Genomic DNA, 18,027 nt, shown 5'->3' with positions numbered 1-18,027 from the left:
ACAGTGAGGAAGAGGCTCGCCCAAACATTATTCTCCCCACAGTCGGGCAGATATTACCATAGTTACCGAACTCCACCCAGCTGAGTCTGTGGAGCTGCGGAGCAACAGTATAACTATTGAAAAGAGGGAGGGAGGGAGGGAGAGAGAGGGGGGGTAGAGAGAGAGGGAGGGAGAGAGAGAGAGAGAGAGAGAGAGAGAGGGAGGGAGAGAGAGAGAGGGAGGGAGGTAGAGAGAGGGGGGGGTAGGGAGGGAGAGAGAGGGGGGTAGGGAGAGAGAGAGAGAGGGGGGGGGTAGAGAGAGAGAGAGGGAGGGAGAGAGAGGGAGGGAGGGACAGAGAGAGAGAGAGAGAGAGAGAGAGAGAGAGAGAGGGAAGCGTGACTCACTGGAAAGGGGTGGAGACGGAAAGAACCTGGAAAGTGTAAAGTTTTCCCCTCAGAGACGGAGCAGCAGTGCAGAAGGTTGTACAGCCTGAACATCTCAGCACACGGAACACCCTCTACTGCCATGGGAGAAGACGCGGTTCAAGCGGAGAGGAGTAGCCTGGTCAGCACTCATGAGAGCCAGGAGCTTCTGGTGCCCAGTTCCACCCCCAGCTTATCCCAGTTGGGCGTGGTGGGTGCTGGTGCCAGCACTGAGCCAGGGGCCCAAGGGGACCTGGCCACAGAAGGGGGCATCAGCAGCACCCTTCACAGGGACGGGGTGTCCCCGACGGGTCAGGTGAACGCCATCACCGTCCTCACCCTGCTGGACAAGCTGGTGAACATGCTGGACGCCGTGCAGGAGAACCAGCACAAGATGGAGCAGAGGCACGCCGAGATGGAGTCGGCGGTGAGGGGCATCCAGAACGACATGACCAAGCTGGCCAAGAGCCACACCTCCACCTCCAACACGGTCAGCAAGCTCCTAGAGAAAAGCCGCAAGGTCAGCGTCCACATGAAGGAGGTGCGCGAGCGCATGGACAAGCAGGCGAGTCAGGTCCGCAAGCTGGAGGCCAACCACGCCCACCTACTGCGCAGAAACAACTTCAGGGTGCTCATCTTCCAGGTAACAGTGTAACAGTCAAGAAGGAGGTTCTGTGTCTTTGGGAATTTTGGGTGTGTCCTCAACATGTGGCTGGGGGGGACGGTTTGAATGATTAGATTCCGGGGAGTCTTGTGTGTGTGCGTGTGAGACAGAGTGAAGAAACACTCAGAGCTTAAAAAAAAAAAAAGTTCAGGCAGCACTGATCACTGCAACTTGCTGGAAATAGTTGAGATTGTTCAATTCTTTTGTGTTGTGTATTCTGTTGTGTTGCATGTTGCGTGCTGTGTGTTGTGTTTTGTTGCATGTTGTGTTGCGTGCTGTGTGTTGTGTTTTGTTGCCTGTTGTGTGTTGCATGTTGTGTTGCATGTTGCGTGCTGTGTGTTGTGTTTTGTTGCCTGTTGTGTGTTGCATGTTGTGTTGTGTGCTGTGTGTTGTGTTGTGTTGCATGATGTGTTGGGTGTTGCCTGTTGTTTTGCGTGCTGTTTTGTGTCGTGTTGCGTGTTGTGTTGTTTCTGTGTTACTGCTCAGTTTTCAATTGTTCACAACAGATGTCTCCATGGATACCGAGCTGGTATCTAAATTATCCTCTTACTTCACAGCAGCATGTACAGAGACACGGTGGAAAATAAACACACGTTGGGCCCTGTGGGAAGTGCTGTGCATTTGTGTGTGTGGTGCTGTACTCTGGATGAAGTTCCAGGAGAGATAACCAGTACAAGATTATTAGAGAGTGGGAGTGATATCTGAGGTCTGGGGCTGTGTGGTGTGCAGGTCCGGTTATATCCAGGAAGATCACAGTATCGTAAATATACGTTACGAGCAGTAGCGACGGGTCGGGTGGTAGAATTAGTCCCGGGCGGGGTACGTTACGAGCAGTAGCGACGGGTCGGGGTGGTAGTAGTAGTCCCGGGCGGGATACGTTAGGAGCAGTAGTGATGGGGTTGGTGTGGTAGTAGTAGTCCTGGGCGGGGTACGTTACGAGCCGTAGTGACGTGTCAGGTGGTAAAATTAGTCTTGGGCGGGTTACGTTACGAGCAGCAGCGATGAGGTCGGGTGGGAGGATTAGTCCCGGGCGGGGTACGTTAAGAGTAGTAGTGATGGGGTCGAGGTGGTAGAATTAGCCCCGGGCGGGGTACGTTAAGAGTAGTAGTGATGGGGTCGAGGTGGTAGAATTAGCCCCGGGCGGGGTACGTTAAGAGTAGTAGTGATGGGGTCGAGGTGGTAGAATTAGCCCCGGGGGGGTACGTTACGAGCAGTAGCGACGGGTCGGGTGGTAGAATTAGCCCCGGGCGGGGTACTTTATGAGCAGTAGCGACGGGTCGGGGTGGTAGTAGTAGTCCCGGGCGGGATACGTTAGGAGCAGTAGTGATGGGGTTGGTGTGGTAGTAGTAGTCCCGGGCGGGGTATGTTACGAGCCGTAGTGACGTGTCAGGTGGTAAAATTAGTCTTGGGCGGGTTACGTTACGAGCAGTAGCGATGTGGTCGGGTGGTAGAATTAGTCCCGGGCGGGGTACGTTAAGAGTAGTAGTAATGGAGTCAAGGTGGTAGAATTAGTCTTGGGCGGGTTTTGTTACGAGCAGTAGTGATGGGGTTGGGGTGGTAGTAGTAGTCCCGGGCGGGGTACATTACGAGCCGTAGTAACGGGTCGGGTGGTAGAATTAGTCCCGGGCGGGATACGTTAGGAGCAATAGCGATGGGGTCAAGGTGGTAGAATTAGTCCCAGGCGGGGTACATTACGAGAGGTAGTGATGGGGTCGGGGTGGTAGTTCGGGGCGGGGTACGTTACGAGAAGTAGTGATGGGGTCGGGGTGGTAGTTCGGGGCGGGGTACGTTACGAGAAGTAGTGATGGGGTCGGGGTGGTAGTTCGGGGCGGGGTATGTTATGAGAGGTAGTGATGGGGTCGGGGTGGTAGTTCAGGGGCGGGGTACGTTACGAGAAGTAGTGATGGGGTCGGGGTGGTAGTTCAGGGCGGGGTACGTTACGAGAAGTAGTGATGGGGTCGGGGTGGTAGTTCGGGGCGGGGTATGTTACGAGAGGTAGTGATGGGGGTCGGGTGGTAGTTCAGGGCGGGGGTACGTTACGAGAAGTAGTGATGGGGTCGGGGTGGTAGTTCGGGGGCGGGGTACGTTACGAGAGGTAGTGATGGGGTCGGGGTGGTAGTTCGTGGGCGGGGTACGTTACGAGAGGTAGTGATGGGGTCGGGGTGGTAGTTCGGGGCGGGGTACGTTACGAGAAGTAGTGATGGGGTCGGGGTGGTAGTTCGGGGCGGGGTACGTTACGAGAAGTAGTGATGGGGTCGGGGTGGTAGTTCAGGGCGGGGTACGTTACGAGAGGTAGTGATGGGGTCGGGGTGGTAGTTCGGGGCGGGGTACGTTACGAGAAGTAGTGATGGGGTCGGGGTGGTAGTTCAGGGCGGGGTACGTTACGAGAGGTAGTGATGGGGTCGGGGGTGGTAGTTCGGGGCGGGGTACGTTACGAGAAGTAGTGATGGGGTCGGGGTGGTAGTTCAGGGCGGGGTACGTTACGAGAGGTAGTGATGGGGTCGGGGTGGTAGTTCAGGGCGGGGTACGTTATGAGAAGTAGTGATGGGGTCGGGGTGGTAGTTCAGGGCGGGGTACGTTACGAGAGGTAGTGATGGGGTCGGGGTGGTAGTTCGGGGCGGGGTACGTTACGAGAGGTAGTGATGGGGTCGGGGTGGTAGTTCGGGGCGGGGTACGTTACGAGAGGTAGTGATGGGGTCGGGGTGGTAGTTTCGGGGCGGGGTAACGTTACGAGAGGTAGTGATGGGGTCGGGGTGGTAGTTAAAGGGCGGGGTACGTTACGAGAGGTAGTGATGGGGTCGGGGTGGTAGTTCGGGGCGGGGTACGTTACGAGAGGTAGTGATTGGGGTCGGGGTGGTAGTTCGGGGCGGGTACGTTACGAGAGGTAGTGATGGGGTCGGGTGGTAGTTCGGGGCGGGGTACGTTACGAGAGGTAGTGATGGGGTCGGGGTGGTAGTTCGGGGCGGGGTACGTTACGAGAGGTAGTGATGGGGTCGGGGTGGTAGTTCAGGGCGGGGTACGTTACGAGAAGTAGTGATGGGGTCGGGGTGGTAGTTCAGGGCGGGGTACGTTACGAGAGGTAGTGATGGGGTCGGGGTGGTAGTTCGGGGCTGGGTACGTTACGAGAGGTAGTGATGGGGTCGGGGTGGTAGTTCGGGGGCGGGGTACGTTACGAGAGGTAGTGATGGGGTCCGGGGTGGTAGTTCAGGGCGGGGTAACGTTACGAGAAGGTAGTGATGGGGGTCGGGTGGTAGTTCAGGGCGGGGTAGACGTTAGCGAGAGGTAGTGATGGGGTCGGGGTGGTAGTTCGGGGCGGGGTACGTTACGAGAGGTAGTGATGGGTCGGGGTGGTAGTTCGGGGCGGGGTACGTTACGAGAGGTAGTGATGGGGTCGGGGTGGTAGTTCGGGGGCGGGGTACGTTACGAGAGGTAGTGATGGGGTCGGGGTGGTAGTTCGGGGCGGGGTACGTTACGAGAGGTAGTGATGGGGTCGGGGTGGTAGTTCGGGGCGGGGTACGTTACGAGAGGTAGTGATGGGGTCGGGGGGGTAGTTCGGGGCGGGGGTACGTTACGAGAGGTAGTGATGGGGTCGGGGTGGTAGTTCGGGGCGGGGTACGTTACGAGAGGTAGTGATGGGGTCGGGGTGGTAGTTCGGGGCGGGTACGTTACGAGAGTATGATGGGGGTCGGGGTGGTAGTTCGGGGCGGGGGTACTTTACGAGAGGTAGTGATGGGGTCGGGGTGGTAGTTCGGGGCGGGGTACGTTACGAGAGGTAGTGATGGGTCGGGGTGGTAGTTCGGGCGGGGTACGTTACGAGAGGTAGTGATGGGGTCGGGGTGGTAGTTCGGGGCGGGGTACGTTACGAGAGGTAGTGATGGGGTCGGGGTGGTAGTTCGGGGGCGGGGTACGTTACGAGAGGTAGTGATGGGGTCGGGGTGGTAGTTCGGGGCGGGGTACGTTACGAGAGGTAGTGATGGGGTCGGGGGTGGTAGTTCGGGGCGGGGTACGTTACGAGAGGTAGTGATGGGGTCGGGGTGGTAGTTCGGGGCGGGGTACGTTACGAGAGGTAGTGATGGGGTCGGGGTGGTAGTTCAGGGCGGGGTACGTTACGAGAGGTAGTGATGGGGTCGGGGTGGGTAGTTCAGGGGCGGGGTACGTTACGAGAGGTAGTGATGGGGTCGGGGTGGTAGTTCGGGGGGGGGGGTACGTTACGAGAGGTAGTGATGGGGTCGGGGTGGTAGTTCGGCGGGCGGGGTACGTTACGAGAGGGTAGTGATGGGGGTCGGGGTGGTAGTTCGGGGCGGGGTACGTTACGAGAGGTAGTGATGGGGTCGGGGTGGTAGTTCGGGGCGGGGTACGTTACGAGAGGTAGTGATGGGGTCGGGGTGGTAGTTCAGGGCGGGGTACGTTACGAGAGGTAGTGATGGGGTCGGTGGTGGTAGTTCAGGGGCGGGGTACGTTACGAGAGGTAGTGATGGGGTCGGGGGTGGTAGTTCGGGGCGGGGTACGTTACGAGAGGTAGTGATGGGGTCGGGGGTGGTAGTTCGGGGCGGGGTACGTTACGAGAGGGTAGTGATGGGGTCGGGGTGGTAGTTCGGGGCGGGGTACGTTACGAGAGGTAGTGATGGGGTCGGGGTGGTAGTTCGGGGCGGGGTACGTTACGAGAGGTAGTGATGGGGTCGGGGTGGTAGTTCGGGGCGGGGTACGTTACGAGAGGTAGTGATGGGGTCGGGGTGGGTAGTTCGGGGGCGGGGTACGTTACGAGAGGTAGTGATGGGGTCGGGGTGGTAGTTCGGGGCGGGGTACGTTACGAGAGGTAGTGATGGGGTCGGGGTGGTAGTTCGGGGCGGGTGAGGAATGTGGGGAAGTTACTTTAGAATCTTGCACTGCTGTGAAGTTTTCAGCAGTTGAGACTCAGCACTCCAACGGCAATGACCACACCCTTCTATTTTCTCCTCATTCCACACACAGACTGAGGTGACCTCTCAGTTCTTTGGAGTTGGTGATTTCAGCTTCATTGTGTGTATGTGTGCGTGTGTGTGTGTGTGCATGTTTGTGTGTGTGTGTGTGTGTGCATGTTTGTGTGTGCGTGTCTGTGTGTGTGTGTCTGTATCTGTGTGTGTGTGTGTGTGTGTGTGTGTGTGTGTGTGTGTGTGTGTGTGTGAAGACAGGTCCAGTCAGAGCACCAATCTCACACATCTTTTGCACCTGGAAACTGCCCGTCAGCCGAGGGCAAACTGTCTCTTCCTCACACACGCACACACGCACACACACACATGCACACACACACACGCACACACACTGCTCATTCACCAGGTGGGCGGAGCCTGCTCGTGTAGGGGGTTAACTTTTTCCAAAAGGCTGCGCTTCCAGAAAAGCCAGATTTGTCTCTTTGTCTCGTCCGCTGCTCTCTGGCCCTTTTTCGTTTGTTCTGGAAAGAGTTCCAGGAAGCAGCAGGAACTCCCGTCAGTCACTGTACGCGTTCTTATTGACATTTTACAAATGGCGTCTTGGTCGAGCCCAGTGACTGTAAACAGAAAGGAGGCGAGAGCGTCCTCACCCGTTTCTGATCGCAGTTTGCCACACATGGATTGTATTACGTGTGCCTGGCACGCCGGTCCGTTTTTCCTCTGACTGCTGATTCCCAAGCCAACGCCTCTGGAGCAGCCGATAGCAGAGTTTTACCCAGCGTTCCCAACCATGCCCTAATAAGGCTATCTATCGTCCGACTACATTACCCCGCTGTGTGTGTGTGTGTGTGTGTGTGTGTGTGTGTGTGCGTGAAGGAGAGCTCGGAAGGAAGGAAGATCTGCAAAAACACTCTCCATGCATGCAGAGGCCTTCCCAGAAGCACACACACACACAGTTATTAGATATTTTGATAGATTTATAGTTTATATCTCAATGAATGATAGCACCTCATTTCAAATGGACTTGTCTTGTGTGATTCAGCACGCCGCATGTACACAGGTTGACTGTGTGTGTGTGTGTGTGTGTGTGTGTGTGTGTCACATTTCACATGTGGCCCCGGTATTTGTTCGTGTGTGTTGGAATGGGGTTTAGCTGGTGAACTCTGTGTGAACTGGTGTGTGTTTGTGCATCACCCCGTTCTGTAGAATCCCGTGGCCCAGATCAACCAATCCTTTACCCCGTTTACTGTAACAAGGACATTCTTTTTCTATAGTGTATATACCACGACTTTTACACGAACGCAGTGTAACTTCTCATCTCTCTCTGTGTCAGCATTGCCGCCCGGCCAGAACTCTCAGTCATGGGATTAAGAACAATGACAGCTTTTGTCTGCATAGAGCTCCTTCCCTCCCCCTCTGTGTGTTTGCATGCACACACTTACTCTTGTGTGTGCTGTTACTGTGTGTGTGTGTGTGTGTGTGTGTGTGTGTGTGTGTGTGTGTGTGTATGCTGTATAAGAGTGTGAGTAGAGGTGGAAAAGTGGGACAAATAGGACATCTCCCATAATCCACCTGGCCACTGACATCTGGACTGAAGTGGTTTTGCATTTACTTTATGAATAATATTTCATTTGTAAATGATTGTTTGCCTTCCAAGCATTTATCTGCACAGATAATTGCTAATTAGCAATTAAAACTCTGACCTCACACACCAGAGAATATTCAAAAAATATCTTGAGTTCTGCACTCATACTCTTTCTCAACTACAGCATTTAAATGGGGGTGTGAAATTTGCCTTAGTGAATATGAGAATGATTATGATTATGTCCTCACAAAGTTTGGAATTCTGCTATCAGCCAGTGTGTCCTGCTCTCTCTCTTCTGGTTACTCCCTGCATCTTATCACCTATCACCACGTTCCATCTTTACTCGGACTGGAGAAAGCAGTGATTTCAGGACTGAGTCAGTGTGATGGGGTACAGGCCACACATAGAAATATTCGAATGAGCAGAGGGGTGGAGAGAACCTCACAGCCGTGTTCTGCAGCTTCAGTCATGACCCTGACAAAACCTGGAAAACCTCAGACCAAGTGTACACATGTTAATACTCCTCTCTTCCATTCTTGCTACTATACATATTTCTTCTAACTTCTTGAACCTGGACAGTCACGTTAACACATTCTATGATACTTTTATGAATGCTCTTGCGATGTTGGATAACAACAAATCTTCCTTTTACTTCCTTTTTGCTGTTTTGGAGCGTAGTCACAGTTTTACTTGTTTGGTGCTGCACTGCCTATCTGACTTGTCTTATGTTGTAAATTTCAGCTCTCTGTATGCTTGCATTTGACTAGGCCAGCAGGTATCCAGGAAAACTAATAGATGATACGGGATGATAGGTCCAACCCACTGACACTGATTGACAAAATCATTCTGCGAAAAAGTCGATTTGGAAATAAAAGTCTGGATCTAGTTGATTAGAATGTTAATTATAATGCACACCCACACATAGCCTGAACCTAGAGCAAAAAGTAATACACTAGGAGCCACGCCCACACACAGCCTAGGGTGGACCTAGAGCAAAAAGCGTGCAACACGCTGTTTATAATCCATTATAATGCATCATGTTTTATATGTATTTTCACTTTGCAGGGAAGGAATCTGCACTTTACATTTTCTATTGAGGTGGTTATTGGTCCATGTTTTGCTTCAGGGTGAGATTTGTGACACTGGGGTGCATTTCACTCTGCTTTCAGTCATCCTGTCTACAAGTTATCGATTCTACAAGTAGACGCTGCGGCTTACTGCTCCCCACTCAGGTGCTTCGCTGTATGAGTTTACACGGTTTCACTCGGAAACACCACCATCTGGTTGGGTCTTCTTGGTTTGGGACTATGTCATGGTGGAAGTGTTACATCACAAACTCCACGATATCCCCAAAGACGGATGGTGGACGGTTCTCCCTGTTAGCAAGACCAAGAGGACCAAGAGACAACCAAGAAACCCAGTGCTTTCATGACCAACGGCAGGTCAATTACAAACTGTATGGATGACCTGAGAGGAGGGGACATATCCGTCTACGTAAATGACGATTAGTGCAGAAATGCAGAGACTTGGACCAGTCTATCTACCTGTCATGGCAACGGCGGTATATGTTCCACCGGATGCTAATGCTAACCATGGGTGACCAACAGAACTCTCACCCAGAAGCAATGCACTTCATAGCTGGGGACTTTAATTATGCTGATTTACAGACAGGGCTTCCCAGATTTGGACACCATATTAATTGTGGTACAACAGGTAGGAACACCTTGGATAAAGCTTATAGCAACATCCAGGGTGGCTCCAGAGCTAAACGCTTACCCCACCTGGGCCTGTCTGACCACATGTCCCTACTACTGATTCCTGCATACACTACAGTAAGGAGGAGAGCCCCCCCAACATTTCAGAGGACGTGACACATCAGCTGCAGGATTGGTTCGAGAGATTGGTTTGAACACTAGGACATACCACATCTGTGCTCTCCTACATTAACTTCTGTGTAGACAGTGTCACGTTGGACAAACATATCCGTGTGCACTCAAACCAGAAACCCTGGATCAAGTCGTCCAGGACCTGCTGAGAGAACGCAATGTCGCTTTCAGATCTGTTGATAGCCCAAAATCCCATACACTATGTCTCAATGGGCTTTGACAGGCCCTACAGTTGACACCCCCACACTTGAGCCTTCTGCACACAAGGAAAAACTCCTTGGAAAAATAGAAAGGAAGAGATGTTGGGAAGGAGTGATACAGAGAGGGACCTCCTTCCATGATAGAGTGAGCCTGCAAGTGGTGACAGTTTGTGATGATTTGTCCAATAAGAGAAAAAGTCCTACAGTTGTAGAGGTGGAGAAGTCCAAAGTGTAGGATAGAGCATGTTCATGTTTGGAGGTCCTGGTCAGTGCAGAGTAGGTTTTAGTCCAGCAGAGTAGTTGTTTAGTCCAGTGTCATGGTCTACATTACGTGTCCTTTATGATGTCCTTTATGTTCCATTTGAAGATCCCTGAAGCTTTAGTTGTTACGGTGGTGGTGTGCTGGCATATTGCTATGGAGATAATTTAGTTTCACAATTCACAAATATATTTCATGACTTACAAATATATATTTGTGGATTTTTTAACCTTCCACGACAGTGCACATTTCAAAAATACCAGGAAGCCAATCAAATGTCTCCAAAGTTAATAGCCAATCACATCAAGTGATGTTCGAGCGTTCGATGATTTAATGTTGCCAACATTGCGCTACTGAAAGTGTATTCACAAATATATACCATGATTTGTAAATGCAGGTTTATGGGTTTGTGAATAAATGTAACTGCACTGAAATTTGTACATCACATAAATTTATTTGAACTGTGTTACATTCATTTGTAGGTTATGAAATATATCTGTGAGTGGTGTGATATTTATTCGTTAATTTTGAAACTAAACTATCTCCACATATATCATCTCTGTGTGGTACGTCACTACAGATTCAGGACGCTGAGGTCAAGAACAAATAAAATGAAGGACAGGCAATAGAACTCATTAACTCAAACACATAACCTGCAACATACACACTGCATCTGCTCTAGTATTACATTACATTTACTACAATTCATACCAGTATGCTTCCTCACTCATTTCACTTTTTTTGCACTCTCCTGTAAAGATTTGTACTTATTACATTATTCTCCTCTGACTACCTTTAAATATCTTCTATTGTTGATTATGGCATTTTGCACTGGGGGGGGCAGGACCTAAATTTTGTTGAACTGTTGTATGATTGTGCAATGAAAATAAAGTCTTTACACTTACACTAATTGTTGAAAAGTACTTTAAACACCTGTGTGTGTGTGTGTGCGTGCGTGCGTGCGTGTGCATGTGTGCGTGTGTGTGTGTGCGTGTGTGTGTGCATGTGTGCTTGAAGACCTTCACATTTTTCAGCACTGAGATAAGACTCAACACCCACCTTGTCCTTTTAGTGCCTGCACAAAAGTGTTGACGTTCTCGAGATTGGTCTTGGACCAATTTTTTGTGGTCTTGTCTTGGTCTCCACTCCATTTGGTCTTGATGCTGTTTGGCACTGATAACTGGGGGGGGTGTACCTCCTAAATCTGCTTGCAAATAAAAGTAGCTAGATCACTACTTACAGAGCCCCTTAAGTGCCATGAAATGAAAAAATATCCTTATCTTGTATGTTTAGGATAGTTATTTAATATTTTTAAAACTTTTATAAAATTGCCCCCAATAACTCTCGGGTCACTGCTTGTGTTGTAGTAATTCTGACAAATATTTTTTCATGAGAAGCCATCGATACACCCATTAATGCAAACGACAAAAGGTTTTAAATATATTTAGGTCCCTTTGAGAAGTACTGTCTCCTGTGAAATCTTCCCTGGACCGTGTCATTTTTGGTCTTGGTCTCGCCTTAGTATTTCTTGGTCTCGAGTTTCGTCAGTGTCTTGTTCTTGATACTCTCTGGTCTTTTTAATGTGTTGTTCTTGGTTTAAACATTGCAAAACGGTCTTGACTGCAACTCGAGTATGTCTCTGGTATTCCACAGAGAGATATGGGGTTCAGACTCTTAGTGTGTTACGCCAAATAACTGAACTGGTTTTAATTCAATAAATCATCACCCTGTGGGAGATGGTCGGCTTGCACTGCATCAATTATGTACTGTATGGAAATGAAAGTTCCTTTAAAATACCAGGACTGCTGATATTGTAGTCATCAGATATGTTTAATGTGGTAAATGTTAATGAATGGAGCGCCTACATCAATGTAGCAATAAGTCCAACTTTCCAGAAGAATGACATCTTCACTAATGGAAGTAGTATTAGCCTAGTGGTTAACACACTCGCCTGTGAACCAGAAGACCCAGATTCAAACCCCACTTACTACCATCATGTCCCTGAGCAGGACACTTAACCCTGAGTGTCTCCAGGGTGGGACTGTCCCTGTAACTACTGATTGTAAGGCACTCTGGATAAGGACATGTGGTAAATGCTGTAAATGTTTAAAAGGCCAATTGATTATTAGAAATATTGTTGCACTGATTAAAGTAGAAACAGTAGAAAGTGTGGATTTGACTACATAATTATTGCTAACTTTGTCAAGGATTATTTCGTATTCATCTTGTATTTCGTATTCATTCCCACACCACCTCACTGCTACACTCCCACCACTGGCTCGCTGTAGCTGCCTGCATCGTTGTAAGTCGCTCTGGATAAAGCCGTCTGCCAAATGCCATAAATGTAAATTGTAATATTTTCTATTCAATATAATTTCATGGACATTTCTAAATGGCCCTTTTTAACTGTATTGTATATACAGTCACTTCACTGTGTGTGTGTGTGTGTGTGTGTGTGTGTGTGTGTGTGTTTGTGTGTGTGTTTTAGAGAGTATATATTTATGTAATGTGAAATTCTCTCTCTCTCCAGTGGGCCTCTGGTGCACATTTCTGTTGCATGAGTGCTCTGATAAAGAGTGTGTGTGTGTGTGTGTGTGTGTGTGTGTGTGTGTGTATTCATGGATAAGGTTTCCCCTCTCCACTACGTCCACAATGAGATGCTCCCTCCTGCCTGTGTTTGGCCATCGTCCAGTGGAAATTCTCCTGACCAAACCCCCCCACCCAAAAACAACCCCCTTTCTTTCTCCTTATCTTTCTGCCTCACCCCTCCCTCCCATTGTTCTCCAGTAGTATAGATGGAGGTCAAGTGCAATAGCATGTGCGTATTTCGTGTGTCACTGTTCCATGTCCAACCTGTCCCTTTACTGTTTATAAAGTGGACGGCCCAGATAGTGACCCTGCCTGCTACCCTAAACCTACCACACTTTTACACCCCTTACACAGCCTGCACTAGCAGCCAAGAGAAAGCATGTCAGAGGTTCCCAGAATGTTTCAGAGTGAGCAGGCCAGGCCCTTTTAAAAGCTCCAACTTGGGTGGAAATGATCTTGAAGGAATTTGAGTGCTGCTCTGATGGAAAAGGTTCTTTTGAACTCCTGCTTCATCCTTCTGAAGAGCAGCAGTTCCCCAGCGACAGACCGGCACGGTTTCTGTGCGCTACGTAAAAAGTCTAACATACTACTGGTTCCCAGTGTGCCGGCTGTCATGGCAACAGTGTGTTTTGCCGCAGCCATTAGGTTGTCGTGCTTGGCTCTGCTCCTGGCTGAAGTGATGGGGAGATTGAACAGATCTCACTGTGCTGTTCTGCTGAGAGGGAAACAGGTTCAACTCTTATAGGGCTTTGTGGATATATTAGTCAACCAAACTATCTTTGGTTAGATAAAAACCAAACTCTGCTGTGTCTGAGCTGACAATCAAAATCCCTAAACCTTTAAATTGTCTGTGATTTAGGCTCAGCAGCCCAGATGAGATCCTGACCTCCTGAACTGGAAAGAAGAAGAGGATGCAGTGATGTGCAAATCTCATAAATCCATATTTTGTTCACAATAGAACATGGAAAACATATCAAACAGAACAGAATAAGCTTACATTGAAAATAATGGCAGCAAGATGTCTCAAGAAGTTGGACTGAACCATTTTCACTCCTTCTTGTAACATCAGCTGAATGTTAAATCACTGTTGTCCCATTTTTGTCTGATACAGGATCAGCTGCCCAGTTGAAGTGAAGGTGAAGTGATCTTCATTGTGAAACTGCAGCACAGCACACGGCGACACAGTGAAATGTGTCCTTTGCTTTTAACCATCACCCTTGGTGAGCAAAGGGCAGCCATGAAAGTGGTGGTCTAACGGTTAAGGAAGCGGCCCCGTAATCAGAAGGTTGCCGGTTTGAATCCCGATCCGCCAAGGTGCCACTGAGGTGCCACATGTACCGTCCCCACACACTGCTCCCCGGGCGCCTTTCATGGTGCCCACTGCACACTCATGTTCTGGTTAAAATCAGAGGACACATTTCGTTGTGTGCACCGTGTGTTGTTTAAAAAATGTAATGTTTAATGAGATTCCTGGTTCTGCTTTGTCCATCTCAGGAGGAAAACGAGATCCCATCCAGTGTGTTCGTGAAGGATCCCGTTCCATTTCCCCGTGATGAGGACGAAAACCCAGCAGTGGATGCAAACCGTTCACAAGAGGAAGGGCTCCATACCATCAACCTGTCCTCAGATGAGGAGCTGGGCCCTGATGGGGATGAGGAGGATGACAACCTGGGTGTGCTAGACCTCACAGATGATCGCATTGAGAAATCTCGTGCAGAGAAGATCAAGCGCTCCAGCCTGAAGAAGGTGGACAGCCTGAAGAAAGCATTCTCCCGCCAAAACATTGAAAAGAAGATGAACAAGATCAGCACCAGGATTGTGCCCCCAGAGAAACGTGACAAGATCAAGAAGAGCCTGACGTCCAACCACCCGAAGAACAGCAGTTCCAAGAGCTCCTCTTTCAAGATCTCCCCACTCAGCTTTAGCATGAAGAAGCACCGGGAGGGAGACACCGACCCTGAGACCTCCGTTGCTCCAACTGAGGTATCTCCCTCAGCCGTGGCTTCTATTGAGTTAGCCCCCATCAGCAGCCCCGACAAGGATGTGTCCTTCACCGAGCTCCATCCCCAGCTGGCCCCAGGAACGGAGGAGCTCCATCCTGTGCTGGCCCCAGGAATGGAGGAGCTCAATCCTGAGCTTGCCTTAGGAACGGAGGAGCTCCATCCTGAGCTTGCCCCAGGAACAGAGGAGCCAGCCTCATCTGAAGCTGCTGTGGCTGACCTCGACGTGACGGAGGAGGTGAATCAGGAGTATGCGCTCTCTGCAACGCTGCCACAGGATGCATCTTCTCTCCAGCCATCCTGCAACGGCCATGAGCAGGAGGAGGTGATGGAGGAAGCTGCAGAGCACAAAGAGAGCCCTGCTGTGGAGGCAACATTGGAAGATACTGTGGTTGTGGAGTAATATTCCCACCGTATACGTCTCACATGCTCTGTTCCCCCAGTGCTGTAGAAGATGTAGTGCAGTGGTTCATCCGTCATATAGAGTTATTTTGTTAGGTCCTCCTCTCCTAGATAGCCAATCTGTTTATGTCTGTGAACACCTCACTACATGTTCTACAGCAGCAGTGGAAAAGCCCACATTCTTCTCACATATAGAACACACACAAAATGCCTTTCTTCACTAATATGCGTTATATTGGATATAAAGGATATGTGTATCTTGCTTCTTGTTATATAGTCATGCAAAAATGCTGAACCAGAACTCTCCCTGACCACGCTGTTATGTCTTGCAAGTGTTCATTGCTGAATTGTAGGCTCCAGAACATCTTGTCTGCCACCATTTATTCCATGCTCCAGGTTTTCTGTTGGCACCTCTTGTCCACAGTTTTTTCCAGCCCACAATCCATCTCTTTGGGAACAGACAGTGCTTGTGGGAATGAATAATACCCATGTCTCCTATGCCAGGAGTAGTTCAGCCATGTTGTATGTTTCGCAGGTCTTCAGCAAGAGTAGCACCTGGCAGAAACGAAACCCGCCAACTTCATTATTAGACCTCGAGAAACGGTCATGGAAAATTAAGATCAGTCTTTGTGGCCAGTGGTCCAGCTCTACCTGGGGAGGTTCTGCAGGAACTTCACACAGCTATCTGGAACAGCATGCATCCAGCCTTTAGATAAGCAAACAAGATGGACAAGTGATGAGGTGAATGGAGAAAGAGAAAATCCATCAACTGGCAAACTGATTGGTGCTATATAATTCCCCATATTACTCCCACTTCTAGTGTAAATAGACATGCATCACTTGGACAGTTGGAGATTATTCATCTTCATGTGTTAGAGCAGCCCTCACGCAATTTAAAGATGAATCTGCATAAAAGAAATGTGTATTCAAGTGTGCCATCTTCGTATTAAACCAAAGATATGAAATGAAATATATTCTGATATGCTCTGGGGTGGTGTGGAGACTGTACTTGTTCTATAGGAACAATATTAATACCTTTAATATAGAAAAAGTATTTACATTGTAAGGATATGTCAGAATTACAGACGATCTTCTCAGACAATCTTAATTCTTTGCTAACACTACAGCCTTTAAAAGAAATGATGTATTTGCAGATGGCATACTCGGCCATAAGCCAAAGATGCTCCTCTTACTGTGTATTTTTGAAATGGCAGATTATTTAGAGCCACTGTGACATCTGATTCCACTGTTTTAAGAATAAAGAGTTTAAATGTGGTTTACTTCCTTTTGTCTAATGGATGTAAAGAATCGTTCAAAATGCTGTACTTCCTTACAGGCCTCCTCATTTATGAGCTTGATTTAGTTTATTTGCGCTACCTATTCTGTATCATTCTATGTGTGAACTACATCTGATATCAGTACATTCCAGTAGTAAACGTGCCTACCACCCCATATGGGGTGTATAAAGCCCACTTACTACCATCGTGTCCCTGAGCAAGACACTTAACCCGGAGTGTCTCCAGGGTGGGGACTGTCCCTGTAACTACTGACTGTAAGGAGCTCTGGATAAGGGTTTACATGAACCAGACAAATCATGCAAACACAGAGTTCCTACACATTTACTGCCCCTGCTGCTGCTTAGCACAAGCTGGATCATATGGGATCCAGAAGCAACATTTTTATTTGCTCTGTACAAATTTTAAAAATGTTATTTTCCCAACATGAAACCAGAACTGGTGTCCAGACATTTGACCTAGTAACATGCAACATCTACAACACTCCCAATGGTGTATTATTTGTGAAAGAGCTGTTGCAAAAATATAGCTGAAAAATGAAATTGACAGACTTTATTTGGGATTGTCTCTAAGCAGTGTCCTTCTGTCTTCACTGCAGGTCATGTTATGTTGCCTTTCTTAAACAGTGTAATAGCACAGAATGAAATTAAAAGAGATTCGGCAAAGATATAGAAAAGCAAGGCAAGGCAAACTAATTTATACAAGCACAATTATAAGACAACAGTGTCATATGGTAAACTAATACATATATGAATTAAATACAATGACAAGATACAAGAGTTGCTCATATACAGTTTAAAGCAACGGAAGACAGGTGGTACCCAAATAAAGAGAGTTGTAGTAGTTGTGGCACAAAAGGATAAAGATGAGCTTTATTGTCATTTCAGCTATATAAATGTTAGAGAGTATATAGTGTACATATAACGTTTCTCCGGAACCTGGTGCTAAACGATTAGGGTACAAGGCACAAAACAGTGAACTTTATTAGCAAACTGAAACAGATAACAGGCACAGATGCTAGAATTAGATTTAATATCTCTCAGAAAAATGAGAGTTCTGTGTTAAGACCTCAGGAGGAACAACATGCCAGGTAGGTGAGCATCTTCTCATCATTTCAGATGCACTCCAGCCAGGGAACAGCTGAATTGGGTCAGCACCACAGTGCCTCTGTGGCCAGGATGTGCAACAGCACCCATTTCTGACTACAAACATTAGTCTTCTTACACCCCACTATAAGGGAGATAACCTGCTTCACAGATGAATGCATGAAGTGAGCTGTGCAGGATCCCATGTCTGATCTGCTGTGCTGGTTTTAACACAGAACTCTCATCCATCCCCCATCCCAATCCTTCAATTTCCTCTTAAAATACTCGTCCTTCACAAGAACACCTACAAAATGTATTAACCAGTTAAGGGTCGCCACAGAAGACCAACCAGGTCAATACATTTAATATACTACTCCTTACATAGGCAGAAATAATATTTCTCTCTCAGTTTAAAATGAGGAAGCACCATTTAGAACTGAATGAGGTGGAAAATAATTGTGGGGGAAAAAAGTCCTAGTTACTTTAAACCAGTTTTCTGGTCCTGGTCGAATTTCTATACATTTTGGAATAATCTGTGGAAGAAAATAAGCCTGTATTCATTTTTAGGGCATAAGCAATAATCAGAAGAAACCGAATCACTGGATTTCACAGTGTATGAGATTCAATTATCATTCTGTTGTAAATTAAACTGAAAAGTCGAAAAGCCACTTATAAAATAAAATGAGAAGGTTCATTTCTATGGAGACACTTAAGATTCAAAGTTCACATATATATATCTTCATTCAGCAAC

The 18,027-nt window shown here is 48.3% G+C and overlaps 1 protein-coding gene across 1 annotated transcript; it reads left to right on the top strand.

The window, feature by feature from the left end:
• The first annotated feature begins 380 nt into the window (after positions 1-380).
• cavin2b (caveolae associated protein 2b) lies at positions 381-16,172 on the top strand. The gene is made up of 2 exons (XM_028955538.1): positions 381-1,044; positions 13,989-16,172. Exons 1-2 carry the CDS (start codon positions 505-507, stop codon positions 14,895-14,897), a joined length of 1,449 nt encoding a protein of 482 aa, XP_028811371.1. The 5' UTR covers positions 381-504; the 3' UTR covers positions 14,898-16,172.
• Positions 16,173-18,027: the final 1,855 nt, after the last annotated feature.

The sequence above is a fragment of the Denticeps clupeoides genome, chromosome 15, assembly GCF_900700375.1.
Source record: "Denticeps clupeoides chromosome 15, fDenClu1.1, whole genome shotgun sequence".
NCBI lineage: Eukaryota > Metazoa > Chordata > Actinopteri > Clupeiformes > Denticipitidae > Denticeps > Denticeps clupeoides.
This window is presented reverse-complemented; position numbering and strand designations above follow the sequence as displayed.